Source organism: Misgurnus anguillicaudatus, chromosome 13 (assembly GCF_027580225.2).
Source record: "Misgurnus anguillicaudatus chromosome 13, ASM2758022v2, whole genome shotgun sequence".
Classification (NCBI taxonomy): domain Eukaryota; kingdom Metazoa; phylum Chordata; class Actinopteri; order Cypriniformes; family Cobitidae; genus Misgurnus; species Misgurnus anguillicaudatus.
Window position 1 is genome coordinate 16,311,460 of NC_073349.2, and position 15,710 is coordinate 16,327,169.

The following is a 15,710-nucleotide window of genomic DNA, read 5'->3' on the forward strand; positions in this document are numbered from 1 at the left end:
CCTATTCAGAAAGTGCTTGCATCACGCAAGGAGTTGCTGGAGTACGACCTGCAGCAGCGGGAGGCCGCTACAAAATCATCCCGCACCTCAAGCCAACCCACTTTTACAGCAAGCCAGTACCGAGCCTTGTCCGTGCTGGGCTGCGGACACACGTCCTCCACGAAGTGCTACGGTTGTGCGTCTGCAGTCACGGGCCACTGCATCACCTTACTGCGCGCTTTGGCGACCAACACCGCCATCAGGCAGATACTGGTACTGCAGGGTCTCATCCGAGAGCTCTTTGAGTACAATCTGCGACGCGGGACTGGAGCCATGAGAGAGGAGGTCCGCCAACTCGTCTGTTTGCTCACCAGGTATATTTACACAAAAACAACCACAACAAAGCACGCACATCTTAACACTGTGTACTAATTTGGTGTGATTTTAGTAACACACAATCTTATCCTCACTGAATGAGGAAATGGGAAGTGAAACAACACATCTATTTCTAAGCTATAACAATTGATTTTTAAGATTTTAAAAAGAAAATAGTAAAAGTATAGGCAAATGATGTCTGTCTTGAAATTATAGCCATTTAGGATAAAAATACATGATGAAACATGGAAAAAATATAATTTATCACATCACTTTTTGTGTCATAAAGGCAACCATTCAATAGTTTGTTTTTATAAGCATTTATAGACTTTGCTTCTGTGTGTTTTGCAGGGATCACCCAGAGGCCACACAGCAGATGAATGACCTCATTATCGCCAAGGTGTCAGCTGCCCTAAAGGGACATTGGGCCAACCCTGATCTGGTATTTTACCATGATTCATACACTTTACCTGTTATTGTGCTTTTCCATTTCATAGTACCACATTGTCAGGTTGTGTCAGCTCACTTCACTTTGGCTCGATTAGCTTTTCCATCGATTTTAGTATTACCTACAGCTGTGACATTATTCAAGTGAGAGCGTCTTTGGAATGCAGTGTTTCCCATACATTTATTTACTTCTCAGTCCGCCACGAAAGCAAAATTGACCACCACAAATAAATATTTGCACACTGCGTTTATGACTACCTCTGTCTCATATGACAGTTTTTGTACAAACACTTGTGGCGTAAATCGACGAGCTTATATTAAGTTGCAAAAATGCTGTGCATGCAGACGTTCGCGTCGTGAATGTGCCGCCACAAACTGCAAGCATGAATGTAAAGCTAATCTTGCCTTATGGCAATGACGCTGTTAGTCATGATTTTTTCAGACCAATCAGTGATCTATAGTTTATTCACGTTTTAGTTTCAGCTTAGCTCGCTTGGAACATCAATCGAGATGTTACTTAAAAAATACTATGTACTATACCCAGTGGAAAAGTCCCCAAAAGTGAGCTGACCCAAACCGACCTGTGGGGTACTATGTAATGGAAAAGCGCCATTAGATATTAGTCACAAGCAGCCAAAGACAACTATTGTTTTCCTCCTCAGGTCAGCAGTTTGCAGTATGAGATGCTGCTGCTCACAGACTCCATTGCTAAAGAAGGAGGATGCTGGGAGCTGAGGCTCCGCTGTGGTTAGTATAGTCCTCCAGTGTATTCCCAAAATCAATACTTTGTATCCAAATGAGTAAAACCTTGAATGCTGCTTTATTTTCAGCACTAAGTTTGTTCTTGATGGCTGTGAATATAAAGACCCCTGTGGTGGTGGAGAACATTACGCTAATGTGCCTGAGGATCTTGCAGAAACTCATCAAACCCCCTGCACCCACCAGCAAGAAGAACAAGGTACGATAGCTTCAAATATATGACCATGCCTAAAAAAACCCAGCTGTTTTTTAGATTTGCTTTTTTACATAAAATCCTCCTACATAATCTAAAGAACATTCTCTCAAGATCTAACCTTCATATTTTTATTATAGTGAAATCAAACTTTGATGCTCCTCTCATAATTCAGACTGGTTTTTACACTTAAAGGATTATTCCATTTTCTTAAAAGAAAAATCCAGATAATTTACTCACCACAATGTCATCCAAAATGTTGATGTCTTTCTTTGTTCAGTCGAGAAGAGGTTATGTTTTTTGAGGAAAGCATTGCAGGATTTTTCTCATTTTGATGGACTTTGGTAGACACCAACAATTGATACTTGGGTCAACACTTAGCAGTTTTTTCAACGGAGTTTCAAAGGACTATAAACAATTCCAAACAGGGCATAAGGGTCTTATCTAGCAAATGATTGTCATTTTTGACAATAAAAATAACAAATATACACTTTTAAAACACAACTTTTCGTTTAGGTCAGGTCCAGCGCGACCTAACGTAAATGCGTAGTGACGTAGGGAGGTCACGTGTTACATATATAAAACGCACATTTGCGGACCATTGTAAACAATAAACTGACACAAAGACATTAATTAGTATCAGTTGACATACAACAGCGTAGGAACGGTCCTCTTTCACCACACTTGTAAACACTGGGGCGGAGTTTCGCGTTCTTCCTCTGTGACCTCTTGACGTGATGACGTATTGCGTCGGGTCACGCTAGCGCATGACAACCGGATCTAAACGAGAAGTTGTGCTTTAAAAGTGGATATTTGTTATTTTATTGTCAAAAATGACAATTGTTTTGCTAGATAAGACCCTTATGCCTCGTTTGGGATTGTTTATAGTCCTTTGAAACTCCGTTGAAAAAAACTGTTAAGTGTTGAGTTAAGTATTAATTGTTGGTGTCTATTAAAGTCCATTAAAATGAGAAAAATCCTGCAATGTTTTCCTCAAAAAACATAATTTCTTCTCGACTGAACAAAGAAAGACATCAACATTTTGGATGACATGGTGGTGAGTAAATTATCTGAATTTTTCTTTTAAGAAAATGGACTATTCCTTTAACATTTATTACTGAGGTTCCTGAATATTCAAGCTTTACTTGACTCCTTGATTTTATCTTTGTAACAGGATGCTGCTGTTGAATCCCTGACTACAATCAAGCCATATAACAACGAGATCCACGCACAGGCTCAGCTTTGGCTCAAAAAAGACCCCAAGGCATCTTATGAAGCCTGGAAAAAGTGCCTTCCTGCTAGATGTAAATATCCAAAATCTGATTTCAAAAGCTTTACTTGTATAATCTCCTCTACTTGTATACACTTCATTGTGCATGCTTTCTCAGGTCAGGAATCGGTCTCCAAGCCCTCGAATAAGGCGGAGATCAGGAGGCAGTACCTGATGGAGAAGTACGTATGGAAGTGGAAACAGTTCACGAAGTCCAGATCGGAGAGCTTGTTCCCACGCCTGCTTAAACTGGGCCATAACAACTGGCTGAGACAGGTATGTGCTGCCTCTCACGACTCTATAGATAGAGTTTTTGATCCATTCATTCAAGATTAATTTAATATTATCTGACTTTTCCTAGGTACTCTTTACCCCGGCCACCCAAGCAGCGAGACAGGCGGCCTGCACCATTGTCGAAGCTCTAACAACAATCCCCAGCCGCAAGCAACAAGTTCTGGACCTTCTTACAAGGTACGTATCACCTTGGACAAGGCGGTGAGATATCTAACTACATCAGGCTAAAGTAAGCCACGGTTCATTCACACAGGCTTAATCGTTAACGCTATCATTTACTTTTAATGGGTGACGTCATGCGTTGCCGAACAGAATTGTGGATCCGTCAACGTCACGTCACTGCAGAAGTTGAACATTTCTCAACTTTTCACGCACCGATGCGTGCGTTAGCCAATCAGATCGCCTTATACAAATAACCTAGTGCAAGCCAGCCAATTCCGTTTATGCAAGACCAGAGCATGTGTTGCGGCCACTGTGATTGACTATTGGCCACGCTTCAGACAAGCCTTTCATCAAGCGTTAGTGCTTTTGTCCAGTGTGAATGTACCGTAAGTGACATATATTTTGTTCCACAGTTACCTGGATGAACTGAGCGTTGCAGGAGAGTGTGCTGCCGAGTATCTGGCCCTGTACCAGAAGCTCATTAAACCTGCTCACTGGAAGGTCTATCTGGCTGCCCGTGGCGTCCTGCCATACATTGGCAACCTCATCACCAAGGTACAGTCAAAAAGAACACAAATATTAGCTTGTTTCGTATGCATACAGTGTTTCCACAAGGCTTAATTGCGTATTCCTCTTCCTCAATTTCAGGAAATTGCCCATCTCCTCGCCCTTGAGGAAGCCACCCTGAGCACAGACTTACAGCAGGGATATGCCCTCAAAAGCCTTACAGGTAAACATTTTAGGTTTTCAGAATGGTTAAGAACACTTTTGAGCTTTTAGTAATGATATACGTTTTCTCACAGGCCTGCTGTCCTCTTTCGTGGAGGTGGAGTCCATTAAGCGTCACTTTAAGAGTAGGCTGGTTGGCACGGTTCTGAACGGTTACCTCTGTCTGAGAAAGCTGGTGGTTCAGAGAACCAAACTGATCGATGAGACACAAGACATGCTCCTAGAGATGCTGGAAGACATGACGACAGGGACAGCCATCGTTTTTAATGTCGTCTTTGTTGCCTATTTAGGACAATTGTCTCAATGTCCTCATTTCTGTTGTAGGGACAGAGTCTGAGACCAAAGCGTTTATGGCTGTGTGCATTGAAACTGCAAAGCGGTACGACCTTGATGATTATCGAACCCCCGTCTTCATCTTTGAGAGGCTCTGTAGTATCATTTATCCCGTAAGTAAAGCTCTTTTACATTGGTACATTTGATAAATAGCCTGTCCTCCAAAAACTGATTCATCCGTTTCTGTGCAGGAGGAAAATGAGGTCACGGAGTTCTTTGTGACGCTGGAGAAGGACCCACAGCAGGAAGACTTCCTGCAGGGCCGTATGCCAGGAAACCCATACAGCAGTAATGAACCAGGTATTGGTCCACTCATGAGAGATATCAAAAACAAGATCTGTCAGGATTGTGATCTGGTGGCACTACTGGAGGACGACAGTGGCATGGAGGTACGACACCAAAACCTGTATATTTAGTGTCAACTACACCATCTTTATTATTAATTTCATTGTTTGTCATTGGTGAACATGATTTTGAAATACATTTTACTTTTCTTTGCAGCTCCTAGTGAACAACAAAATCATTAGTCTAGATTTATCTGTTGTTGAGGTCTATAAGAAGGTCTGGTGCCCCACCAATGAAGTAAGCCAATGAGATGTAATAACACTTTATTCTTATTTTGTATCAACCATCATTTAAACATTTGGGGTTTTTTTGGCATACAAGGGTGAACCAATGAGGATCATCTACAGAATGAGAGGACTTCTAGGAGATGCCACAGAGGAGTTCATTGAATCGTTGGACTCAACTACAGGTATTTCTTCATGTCCTATTGATTAGATCATCATTTTTCTTCTTTCAGTGATTTTTCTTGATTTACATTTGTGTTTCCTCTTGTGTAGATGAAGAGGAAGATGATGAGGAGGTTTATAAGATGGCTGGAGTGATGGCTCAGTGTGGAGGTCTGGAGTGCATGTTGAGCAGGCTGTCTGGAATCAAAGACTTTAAACAGGGCAGACACCTTCTCACCGTGAGTACATATCAACCATTCATCATTTAAAGGGACATTCCACTTTTTTTTGAAAATATGCAAATTTTCCAGCTCCGCTACAGTGAAACATTTGATTTTTATCTTTTTGGAATCCATTCAGTTGATCTCCGGGTCTGGCGGTATCATTTTTAGCATAGCTTAGCATAGTCCATTAAATCGGATTGGACCATTAGCATCACGCTAAAAAATAACCAAAGAGTTTGGATATTTTTCCTATTTAAAACTTGACTCTTCTGTAGTTACATCGTGTACTAAGACAGACAGAAAATTAAAAGTTGCGATTTTCTAGGTAGATATGGCTAGGAACTATACTCATTTTGGGATAATAATCAAGGACTGCTGTAACATGACTGCAGGAGGCGCAATGATATTACGCACTGCTCTAAAATAGTCCATTTAGTAACTTTCAATGCAGGGGACTATTTTCGGGCAGTGCGCAACATCATTGCGCCTCCTGCAGTCATGTTACATCAGCAAAGTCTTTGATTATTACGCCAGAATGAGAGTATAGTTCCTAGCCATATCTGACTAGAAATTTGCAACTTTTAAATTTCTGTCGGTCTTAGTACAAGATGTAACTACAGAAGAGTCAATATTTAAATAGGAAAAATATCAAAACTCTTTGGTTATTTTTAGCATGATGCTAATGGTCTAATCAGATTCAATGGATTGTGCTAAGCTATGCTAATAGTTATAGCGCCAGACCCGGAGATCTGCTGAATGGATTCCAAAACGATAAAAATCAAATGTTTAACCCTAGGGGAGCTGGAAAATGAGTATATTTTCAAAAAAGTGGAGTGTCCCTATAACAGACTGGAGGTTGGGCTGTCGAAAAGTAAAAAAGTCTTCTTTTTTAGGTTCTTCTTAAGTTATTTAGTTACTGCGTAAAAGTGAAGATCAACCGACAGCAGCTGGTGAAACCAGAGATGAACACGCTTAATGTCATGTTGGGCACACTGAATCTGGTAGGTAACAAATAATCGGATGTATCGCTATTATTTCAGAAATGTTAAATGTATGTTTAAACTGAGATCCACTGCTTTTCTGGCACTGGTGGCAGAGCAGGAGAGCAAGGACAGTGGAGGAGCATCTATTGCAGAGCAGGTCCTCAGTATTATGGAGATCATTTTGGATGAGGCCAATGCCGAGACTGTGTCAGAAGATAAGGTCAGCACAATGCAATAAATTTTGCAACCTGAAAATGTTTATACAGCGAGTGACTTGGTTTCATCTCTTCATCATGTTGCTTCTACAGGGTAACCTGCTGCTGACAGGAGATAAGGATCAGCTGGTGATGTTGCTAGACCAGATCAACACATTATTTGTGCGGTCCAGTCCCAGTGTCCTTCAGGGGCTGTTGCGGATCATCCCCTATCTGTCCTTTGGAGAACTGGAAAAGATGCAGATCCTGGTTGAGCGCTTCAAACCCTGCTGTACATTTGACAAGTATGGAACTTGTTCAATAGATTTTAAAGATTTTGACTTTTTAAAGGAGTGATTTTAATCCTCATTGTTCATGTTTTCTTGAAGGTATGATGAGGAGCACAGCGCAGATGACAAAGTCTTCCTGGACTGCTTCTGTAAAATAGCTGCAGGAATCAAGAACAACAGTAATGGGCATCAGCTTAAAGACCTCATCTTACAGAAGGGCATTACCCAGAGTGCCCTCGACTATATGAAGAAACATATCCCCTGTGCTAAGAAGTATGCAATCAAATTCAGCTTTTGATTTTAAAGGACACACATTATGCCCATTTTTACAAGATGTAATTTAAGTCTCAGGTGTGTGTAGAATGTATCTGTGAAGTTTCAGCTCAAAATACCCAACAGATAATTTGTTATAACATGCCCACAATGCCCCTATTTGGGTGGGAGTTTTTATGTGTGTACCTTCACATGCAAATGAGCTATTGCTTTTAGTTAAAAATAGATCTGATTCCTGTGAAAACGGTCTGAGACAATAGTATATTTAGCCACATTAGTGCTACAACATGCTAACAAACACATTTAGAAAAGCTTTTGGGACAAAATTAACCAATCAGTCAGTCAGTGACCCTGGGCGGGGCTTTGTTTGTGTGATGTCACATTAACAAGCTAATAAAAACAGCATGTCTAATAAGTGCTTTGGTTAAATGGGGGTTTAAAAAAGCAGATGGTGGATAGTAGGGTTTTTTCATTGGATTTTGCATAATATGTTCCCTTTAATCAGAGATGCAGTCCTGACCGTACATTTTATTTTGCAGTCTGGATGCAGACGTTTGGAAGAAGTTTCTTGCTCGACCCGCCCTTCCTTTCATCCTTAGACTTTTACGCGGTCTGGCCACCCAACATCCCCCGACACAGGTAACACTTTTATAAATCGTTTGAATGTGTGGTTTTACTCGCCTGTCTGTACTTCATGAAGCTGTCTTCTCTGGGCCTTGTAGATGCTTATCGGGAAAGATTCAATAACCAATTTGCACAAGCTGGAGCAAGTGTCCAGCGACGAGGGTATCGGCACTTTAGCAGAGAATCTTCTGGAGGCGCTAAGGGAGCATGCAGAGGTTAACCTGAAGATCGACGCTGCTCGAAGGGAGACTCGGGCGGAGAAGAAACGCATGGCCATGGCGATGAGGCAGAAAGCTCTCGGGACGCTGGGAATGACGGTGAGCAGCATAATATGCATATGTTAAAGGACACACATTATGGCCATTTTTACAAGATGTAATATAAGTCTTAGGATGGGTCTCTGAAGTTTAAACTCAAAATACCCCACAGATAATTTGTTATAGCATGTCCAAAATGCGCGAGCAAAAAGAGCTGTTTACGTGTCTGCGCCTATAAATGCAAATGAGCGCCTCACTTCCTTACCAACAGACTGTAGCCATGTTTCCATCCACATGTTTTTATCCGAATTAAGTGATATCGAATGAAAAATGCGTTATGGAAACAGTAAAATTTGATTGAATTTCATGAATATCGACTCAAAAGAAATACGTTCGATCTCATCGGATTTTGTCTTGATCGATATATGGCTTATCCGATAAACGCTGATGGAAACGTTATTTGCCGAATAAATAATGATTTGCGATTAAGGTTTAGGTCCTTTTATGGTTGCAAAGAAGAAAAAGTTTTAGGTCATTTCCGCTCTGGTGGCACACATGGCGTGTGTCAACCAAGTCAGATGTAAGTGGACAAACGACGAGACGAGATTAATTTTAAATTTAATTTAGCAGAGAAAATAACGGCTATTTTAGAGCTGAAGATCTTTGCCCGAACCCGACGGGTTCGGTCGGATTCGGGCTTCATTTCTAACATTTTACACGGGCTCGTGCTCCGCCTTTGCACGGTAAATGAGCGGTCAAGTTCAATGCTGCTGAATGCCCTAAGCGCAGGACCACGCTGAAGCCATTTACAGTGGATTTAATAATTTCCTCAACAAAACATGTAGCCTAATCTTGGTGAGTAAAGGTTTTTTAATATATAACTAAATATTATAAATACATAATTTAGACAGAGGATATAGACTAATGTTGGCATTAATGTAAAGAAAGTGCCGAAGCAAATACCACGGAACCTTTATCTTAATTTCGTTATTCCCAAATAACCATCTTATTTGGAATGTATTATCTTAATTTAATTCGTTAAGAAATAATTGTTTTTATTGGCATGTTGGCCTATAATGTATTGCATATGCCTATTTAGAACGAGATGTTACGATGTTACAGATGACTTTTTTTTCTTTGTTTCAACTTTCAAGTGACGTGTAGCCCAGTTAGTCATTAATAAATAATGTTAAAACCTGTGTAAATTACTCATTCTTGATAAAAGCTGTTTGTGTGCGCAAATTTAAATAATGTATGGCTGTAAACGGGTTCGGGCTTTTAAAAAGCTGTCAATCTAAATGTACTTTCGGGTACGGGCTGCATTCTGTCGGGCTCCGGTCATTTCAGGCCCGATTACAGCTCTATTTTAGATAGCAAGAATCTAATAAATGGCATAATTTATCAGGAACTGGCGAAGGAAATGTCCAACAATGGTTATGATAAGACGTGGGACGTCCTCCGGTGTAAATGAGGCGCTCAAACAGCGATACGTGTTTCAAAAAAGAGAGTTATCTCGCAACGGTGCCGGAGGGAAAATAAAAGCAAATTCGACCTTGATGAGATGGATCCAAAGAACCCTCGTAGCTTCATTGGCTTCCAATATTAACAACTCTAAAGATATTTTTCGTTCTCATTTACGTTAAGAATTGATCCGGACTATCATTTCACGTTAATGCCTCCGTTGTCGTTGGGCATTTACATGCATCTGCATCATCATAGCAATTAACGTCATTTTCTTATTATTATAGCTTGATATGTCGCTATCAGCTCAGCTGGCACATAAGCACTTATAACTTGTGAAATGGCGCAAATTTGTCTAGCAAAACTTTGTTCGAAAATGTTTGCTTGAATATTGTGCGATTCAGTGCAAAAATGAATGGAAACACCTTCAAATGTCTCAAATCAATTCGATATACCAATTTGATCGCAAACCAGCATGTGACGTCATTACGCAGAGGTTTTTATTCGCTTTAAAACCGTTGGATGGAAACACACTTTCACCAGCTTTATTCGCATACGTTTTTTTACCGAACTTTAGATAATTCGATTGACAAGTGGATGGAAACTTAGCTTGTGAGCGCTTTTGGTTAAAAATAGATCTGATTTCTGTGAATACAGTCTGATAGAATTGTGTCTTTAGTTGCATTAGTGCTAAAAACACATTTAGAAAAGCTTTTGGGTAAAATTAACCAGTCTGTCGGAGGCTGTGGGCGGGGCTTTGTTTGTGTAGTGTCACATTCACAAGAAAATCAAAATAGCATGTCTAAGGAGCCTGCTTTGGTTTAATAGGGATTAAAAAGAAGATGGTGCATTTTTTTTCATTGCATCTAAACACCTTGTAAAAGTTGATTTGCATAATACGCTCCCTTTAAAGAATGATGTATAGATTAAATTAATGATCCTTATTCTTGCATTTTCCGACTTTCAGTTTCACAGTTTTTATGCAAGGTGAATAATTTAGAAATTGTTTGCTTTTTCAGACCAATGAAAAGGGTCAGGTGGTGACAAAGACGACACTGCTTAAACAGATGGAGGAGCTTATAGAAGAACCAGGGTTGACCTGCTGCATTTGTAGAGAGGGCTACAAGTTCCAGGTACAAATGCTTTCAACGTTTACATTCCATTACAGTCTAAAAATAAAAAAATGGGCATTTATTTTGTTGGCATCATGAGTTTTATAGCATATGTCATTGGATTGTGTGACCCTTGCATTTTTTGTTTGAACTCATTTTGTACCCCACAGCCTACCAAAGTTCTGGGCATCTATACGTTTACAAAACGTGTTGCCCTTGAGGAGTTTGAGAACAAACCCCGTAAGCAGCAGGGCTATAGCACTGTCTCACACTTTAACATAGTCCATTACGACTGTCACCTTGCTGCTGTCAGGTGCGTAAAATTGCAGTGTCTCCATTAATACAGTCAATTTGATCAAGAAATGTTCTCACATGTCTGTCATTTTTTTTTTTTTTGATCAGGCTTGCTCGAGGGCGTGAGGAATGGGAGAGTGCTGCGTTACAGAATGCCAACACAAAGTGCAATGGGCTCCTGCCAGTATGGGGGCCACACGTACCCGAATCTGCTTTTGCCACCTGCCTGGCAAGGTATTGAATGTTTGTGTATGAATCACTAAGTAACTGGTCGTGTATTATAAACACGGCCTGTGCTACTGGGTTCACAGATGGGAACAATTCCAGAGTTAAGGTGCATGGGTTCTTAAAGGAAAACACCACCGTTTTTCAATATTTTACTATGTTCTTACCTCAAGACTTTCAGACGAATAAATACATACCTGTCTTTATTCAATGCGTGCACTTAATCTTTGTACAGTGTGTTGTGAATGTGTTAGCATTTAGCCTAGCCTATTCATTCCTTGGGATCCAAACAGGGATGAATTTAGAAGCCACCAAACACTTCCCCATTTGTTTTCTCTATTTAAAGACTGTAACATGAGTAGTTACACGAGTAAGTATGGTGGCACAAAATAAAATGTGGTGATTTTTTTAAGCGGATAAAAAATGAGAACTATAAAAATGAGAAAATGAGTCCTATATTGTATGGCGGAAGAGCACTAATTTTTTCATTTTTAGAGTTCTCATTTTTTATCCTCTTAAAAAATCGCCACATTTGTTTTGTGCCACCATACTTACTCGTTTAACTACTCATGTAAGAGTCTTTAAATAGAGAAAACAAATGGGGAAGTGTTTGGTGGCTTCTAAATTCATCCCTGTTTGGATCCTAAGGAATGAATGTGGCTAGGTTAAATGCTAACACAATCACGACGCGTGGTGCCAAGATTAAGTGCACACATTGAAAAAAGATAGATATAATTAATTTGTCAAAGTTGAGGTAAGAACATAGTAAAATAGTGAAAACGCTGCTGTTTTCCTTTAACAGTTCCACTATTATCAATATAAGTGGTCCTAACTTGTGTTTATTTTGTCTTACAGGCACAACACATATCTACAAGAATGCACAGGGCAGAGGGAACCCACATACCAACTCAACATTCACGATACCAAGCTGCTGTTCCTACGCTTTGCAATGGAGCAATCCTTTAGTGTGGATACAGGGGGCGGAGGCCGCGAAAGCAACATTCACCTAATTCCCTATATCATTCACACAGTTCTTTACGTCCTCAACACGTACGCTTTTCTGCTTTGCTTAGTCACAACCGAATGTATTTACCATTGGCTTGTTTTGAATCTCACACACACTGCTATTGGTGCATTCCAGTGCTGAAATGTTATATATGGTAGCTTTATACCAACCTTTCTGCTTTTCAGAACAAGGGCCACGTCTCGAGAAGAAAAGAATTTTCAGAGCTTTTTGGAGCAGCCTTGTGAGAAGTGGGTGGAGAGTTCATACGAGGTCGACGGGCCGCACTACTTCACCATATTGGCCATGCACATTCTACCTTCCGAGCGCTGGAGGGCCACACGTATCGACATCCTGCGCAGGCTGCTGGTCACAGCTCATGCCCGCAAGGTCTCACCAGGGGGTGCTAACAAGTAAGTGAGCAGTCCATGACTGTGCACGCGTCTGAGCATGTACCTGTTAATGTGCTTAGGGTTGCTATTTTCATTTTTGGCCGGTGTTTTTTGTGATCACTCAAGAGCTTATGTTGGCTTTAGGCAAGACTGTATTAGGTCTGGAAGATTTAATTCCTGATTATATCTAGAACTGGGTTAGGCCTGGTTGCATTAATACTACTTGGATATATTTGGATAGATATCCTTATAGAGATTAGAAGCAACAGAGTTTGATTTTAGTCATTGGTTTCGATCTTTGAAGATGGCTTTACGCAGACAATATTAAAGAAATCAAGGTTATATTTTCACAGAATGTTCTTTACATCATTTAGGATGATTTTATGTAAAAAAAAAAATTTTTTTTGAATTGCTGTTAAATGTATGTCTTGATGGTGGACTTGATTTTTCTCATTTAAGACTTACAGATAAAGCAGTAAAGGAGTATGCCGTGTACCGCTCACCGCTTCTCTTCTGGGGTCTGGTGGATCTCATCTATGACATGTTCAGGGTATGAGAATCTGCTCTGATGGGCTCTTTCAATTTTGTAATCTCTCATTCTTTAATGTTGATTGATTTGTGAATGGTTCTATTTTTGCATTATAAATGCATTTTTTCATTAAATCGTCTTTTTTGCCATTTTACGACTACAGAAAGTGCCCACCAGTAACACAGAGGGAGGCTGGTCCTTCTCGCTTGCAGAATACATAAGGCATAATGACATGCCCATCTATGAGGCTTCAGAAAGGGTGTTGAGGGCCTTTCAGGATGAGCTTATGCCTGCTGAATCCTTCTCAGAGTTCCTGGATGTCGTAGGTTAGTAATTCCTCATTACTTACATCAATTAGCAATTGGATAGATTACAGCTCTGTCCGATATATAATAGGTTTACTAATAAGCTATAAAATAGTGTGCTGTATATTTTTAGCTTTAAGGGGTGAATAACTTTCTCTTGCACACTATCTCCAGGACTGCTTTCGGACATCCCAGACCCTGACGCCTTCCTGCAGGACCTGTTGAACTCTGTGCCCTGATGGCACACAATTATGCACTCACTCATGGACCTGCCATCGCTTTTTCCAATGCAGGTGTTCCCTTAACCACGGAGTCTGTCCGATAACCGGACTCTGCTATTCGCAACTCCTAAGGGGACACTTTCAATCGGGGCCCAGGCTCCCAAAACTTCTATCAGCTCACCCATACTTATTCACCTCCCGTTTTGCTTCCTGATCTCCACTTGGGTTATTAAGTTGTAACTCTCCTAAACCAGAAATTGATGTGTAGCCTGACGAGTTAATGCACACTTATTCTAAAATGGTTTGGGTAACAGTTAATTCTCAGAAATGAACCATGCTGTCTGATTTATTTGGTAATCTAATCATTTCATAAACGACTTTGATGGCTTTTATTATTTCATTTTCCCCTTTATTGATTTTGTTGTTGTTTTGACTCAAATTGGCTAAGGGTTACAGCTTCACTGAAATGAGAACTAAACTCCCGTTGTCATGTTCAATGTTTCTGGGTTTTTGTTTTGTTTGCAGTGGTGTTCAATGAAATGATTGCAGTTTGTGAGAATGGCAAGGCCTGACACTGGTTGTGTGATGCGATGCAAATGCGTGATGATTGTTTTTCTTGTGTAAATGCTAAAAGAGTGAAACTGAAGGTTGTTTAATGTGTTACTCCCGTGAAATGGAAATACTTTCTAAATTGTAAAGGGTTTTACCTGCATCAACACTGAAACACAAAGTTAAAAAGAATAAAAAAGGCCTGCATATTTATTTGGGGAGCTTTTTTCACTTTATTTGGGTTTCTGTTTTCTCGATCAAAGTCACAATATTACATTTATTTTGGTTTTGTCTTCCATGTGACCGTAATTCACAAAATAATATTCTTCAGATTAAACGTTATGTCCAGAGCAAGTGGTATTTATGCATTGGTAAGCAAGATGCCGCTGGGAATATCTCAGTGATTTAAGTTAACTCCTAAATATAAACACGCACCTGCGATAGGGTGGTGTTCAGCTGAATGCATGGTGTGAAGTTTGTTTGAAAAAAGAAAACAAGTAAAAACCCAGTTAGTGTTTATTCGCCTATTCCCGCTGCTACAATGTTCAACTGTTGCTGAATGTCTGCTTTTTGAATTAGCTCAAAATAATAAAGGTGTAAAGAATACTACGTGTGACTCAGTGTGTCATCTAAAGTGTAACTAAGAATTTTTTTTGCTTTGTCAAATTTGCCAAAACTGGAATTAAGCAGCTTCACATTTAAAGCACTGCGTACAAAAGGCAAACGTGTAATATGTAATTTAAAGGGGCGTGTCTAGAGACAGAGCGCAGTTATGCTAATTTGAAAACCACGCCCACCGGGTTGAAAACAATCCAACCGTCTCCATTGACTTTGTATTGCGAGAGGCCGCCTCCTTGTTATTTCTGTCTTATAACAAAAAACAGAATAATGCCTAAAAGCTGCTGTGTGACAATGTATACAGCTAACAAGCCAAAAAACAAAGTTTTGTTACAAGCTGTCGAGCTGTAAAAAACAGCGTTTAAGGAGAAAAAAGTGGATCGCCGACTACGTTTCCCTCTAGTTGGTGCGCAGTTCTACTAATAGTAGTACTATTATGGAAGAGATTAGGGTCACTGGTAAAAAAAATATTTGAATTCTACCTTTATTCTCAGAATTCTGACTTTAATCTCAGAATTCTGACTTTAATGTCAGAATTCTTAAAGTCAGAATTCTGAGATTAAAGTCAGAATTCAAATTTTTTTTTCACCAGTGGCCCTAATCCTCTTCCGTATATTATGAAAAGTTGCCTGTTTACACTTTTGTGTCTTTAAACGCTCGTTTTTTGGGGTCGATAGCTTAAAAAAAACATGTTTCTGTTTTTTTATTGTTAGCTGTACTGTACATCCCGTCACACTGCAGCTTTTAGGCATTATTTTGTTCTTTGTTATAAGACAGAAATGACAAGGAGGCAGCCTCTCACAATACAAAGTCTGGAGACGGATGGATTGTTCCCTGGGGGGGCGTGGTTTTACCAGAAGGGAGGGTCAACGAAATGGCCACGC

General features: G+C 40.1%; 1 protein-coding gene across 13 annotated transcripts in view; it reads left to right on the forward strand.

Moving 5' to 3' along the window:
* The window catches only part of ubr4 (ubiquitin protein ligase E3 component n-recognin 4), a 53,546-nt gene extending 38,729 nt beyond the window's left edge, over positions 1 to 14,817 (forward strand). For all 13 annotated transcript variants that reach the window (XM_073875169.1, XM_073875173.1, XM_073875174.1 and 10 more), the window contains 29 exons: positions 10 to 353; positions 706 to 796; positions 1,464 to 1,548; positions 1,632 to 1,759; positions 2,928 to 3,057; positions 3,142 to 3,299; positions 3,385 to 3,494; positions 3,893 to 4,034; positions 4,128 to 4,209; positions 4,283 to 4,454; positions 4,531 to 4,654; positions 4,733 to 4,930; positions 5,043 to 5,123; positions 5,208 to 5,295; positions 5,384 to 5,511; positions 6,390 to 6,493; positions 6,576 to 6,699; positions 6,788 to 6,978; positions 7,063 to 7,236; positions 7,776 to 7,875; positions 7,959 to 8,177; positions 10,598 to 10,711; positions 10,861 to 11,003; positions 11,093 to 11,218; positions 12,065 to 12,259; positions 12,401 to 12,625; positions 13,064 to 13,154; positions 13,297 to 13,459; positions 13,613 to 14,817. In XM_073875169.1, the coding sequence (XP_073731270.1) occupies positions 10 to 353; positions 706 to 796; positions 1,464 to 1,548; positions 1,632 to 1,759; positions 2,928 to 3,057; positions 3,142 to 3,299; positions 3,385 to 3,494; positions 3,893 to 4,034; positions 4,128 to 4,209; positions 4,283 to 4,454; positions 4,531 to 4,654; positions 4,733 to 4,930; positions 5,043 to 5,123; positions 5,208 to 5,295; positions 5,384 to 5,511; positions 6,390 to 6,493; positions 6,576 to 6,699; positions 6,788 to 6,978; positions 7,063 to 7,236; positions 7,776 to 7,875; positions 7,959 to 8,177; positions 10,598 to 10,711; positions 10,861 to 11,003; positions 11,093 to 11,218; positions 12,065 to 12,259; positions 12,401 to 12,625; positions 13,064 to 13,154; positions 13,297 to 13,459; positions 13,613 to 13,677 (4,095 nt within the window). In that variant the 3' untranslated portion in view covers positions 13,678 to 14,817. The remainder of the gene's footprint in view (positions 1 to 9; positions 354 to 705; positions 797 to 1,463; positions 1,549 to 1,631; positions 1,760 to 2,927; positions 3,058 to 3,141; positions 3,300 to 3,384; positions 3,495 to 3,892; positions 4,035 to 4,127; positions 4,210 to 4,282; positions 4,455 to 4,530; positions 4,655 to 4,732; positions 4,931 to 5,042; positions 5,124 to 5,207; positions 5,296 to 5,383; positions 5,512 to 6,389; positions 6,494 to 6,575; positions 6,700 to 6,787; positions 6,979 to 7,062; positions 7,237 to 7,775; positions 7,876 to 7,958; positions 8,178 to 10,597; positions 10,712 to 10,860; positions 11,004 to 11,092; positions 11,219 to 12,064; positions 12,260 to 12,400; positions 12,626 to 13,063; positions 13,155 to 13,296; positions 13,460 to 13,612) is intronic.
* Positions 14,818 to 15,710: the final 893 nt, after the last annotated feature.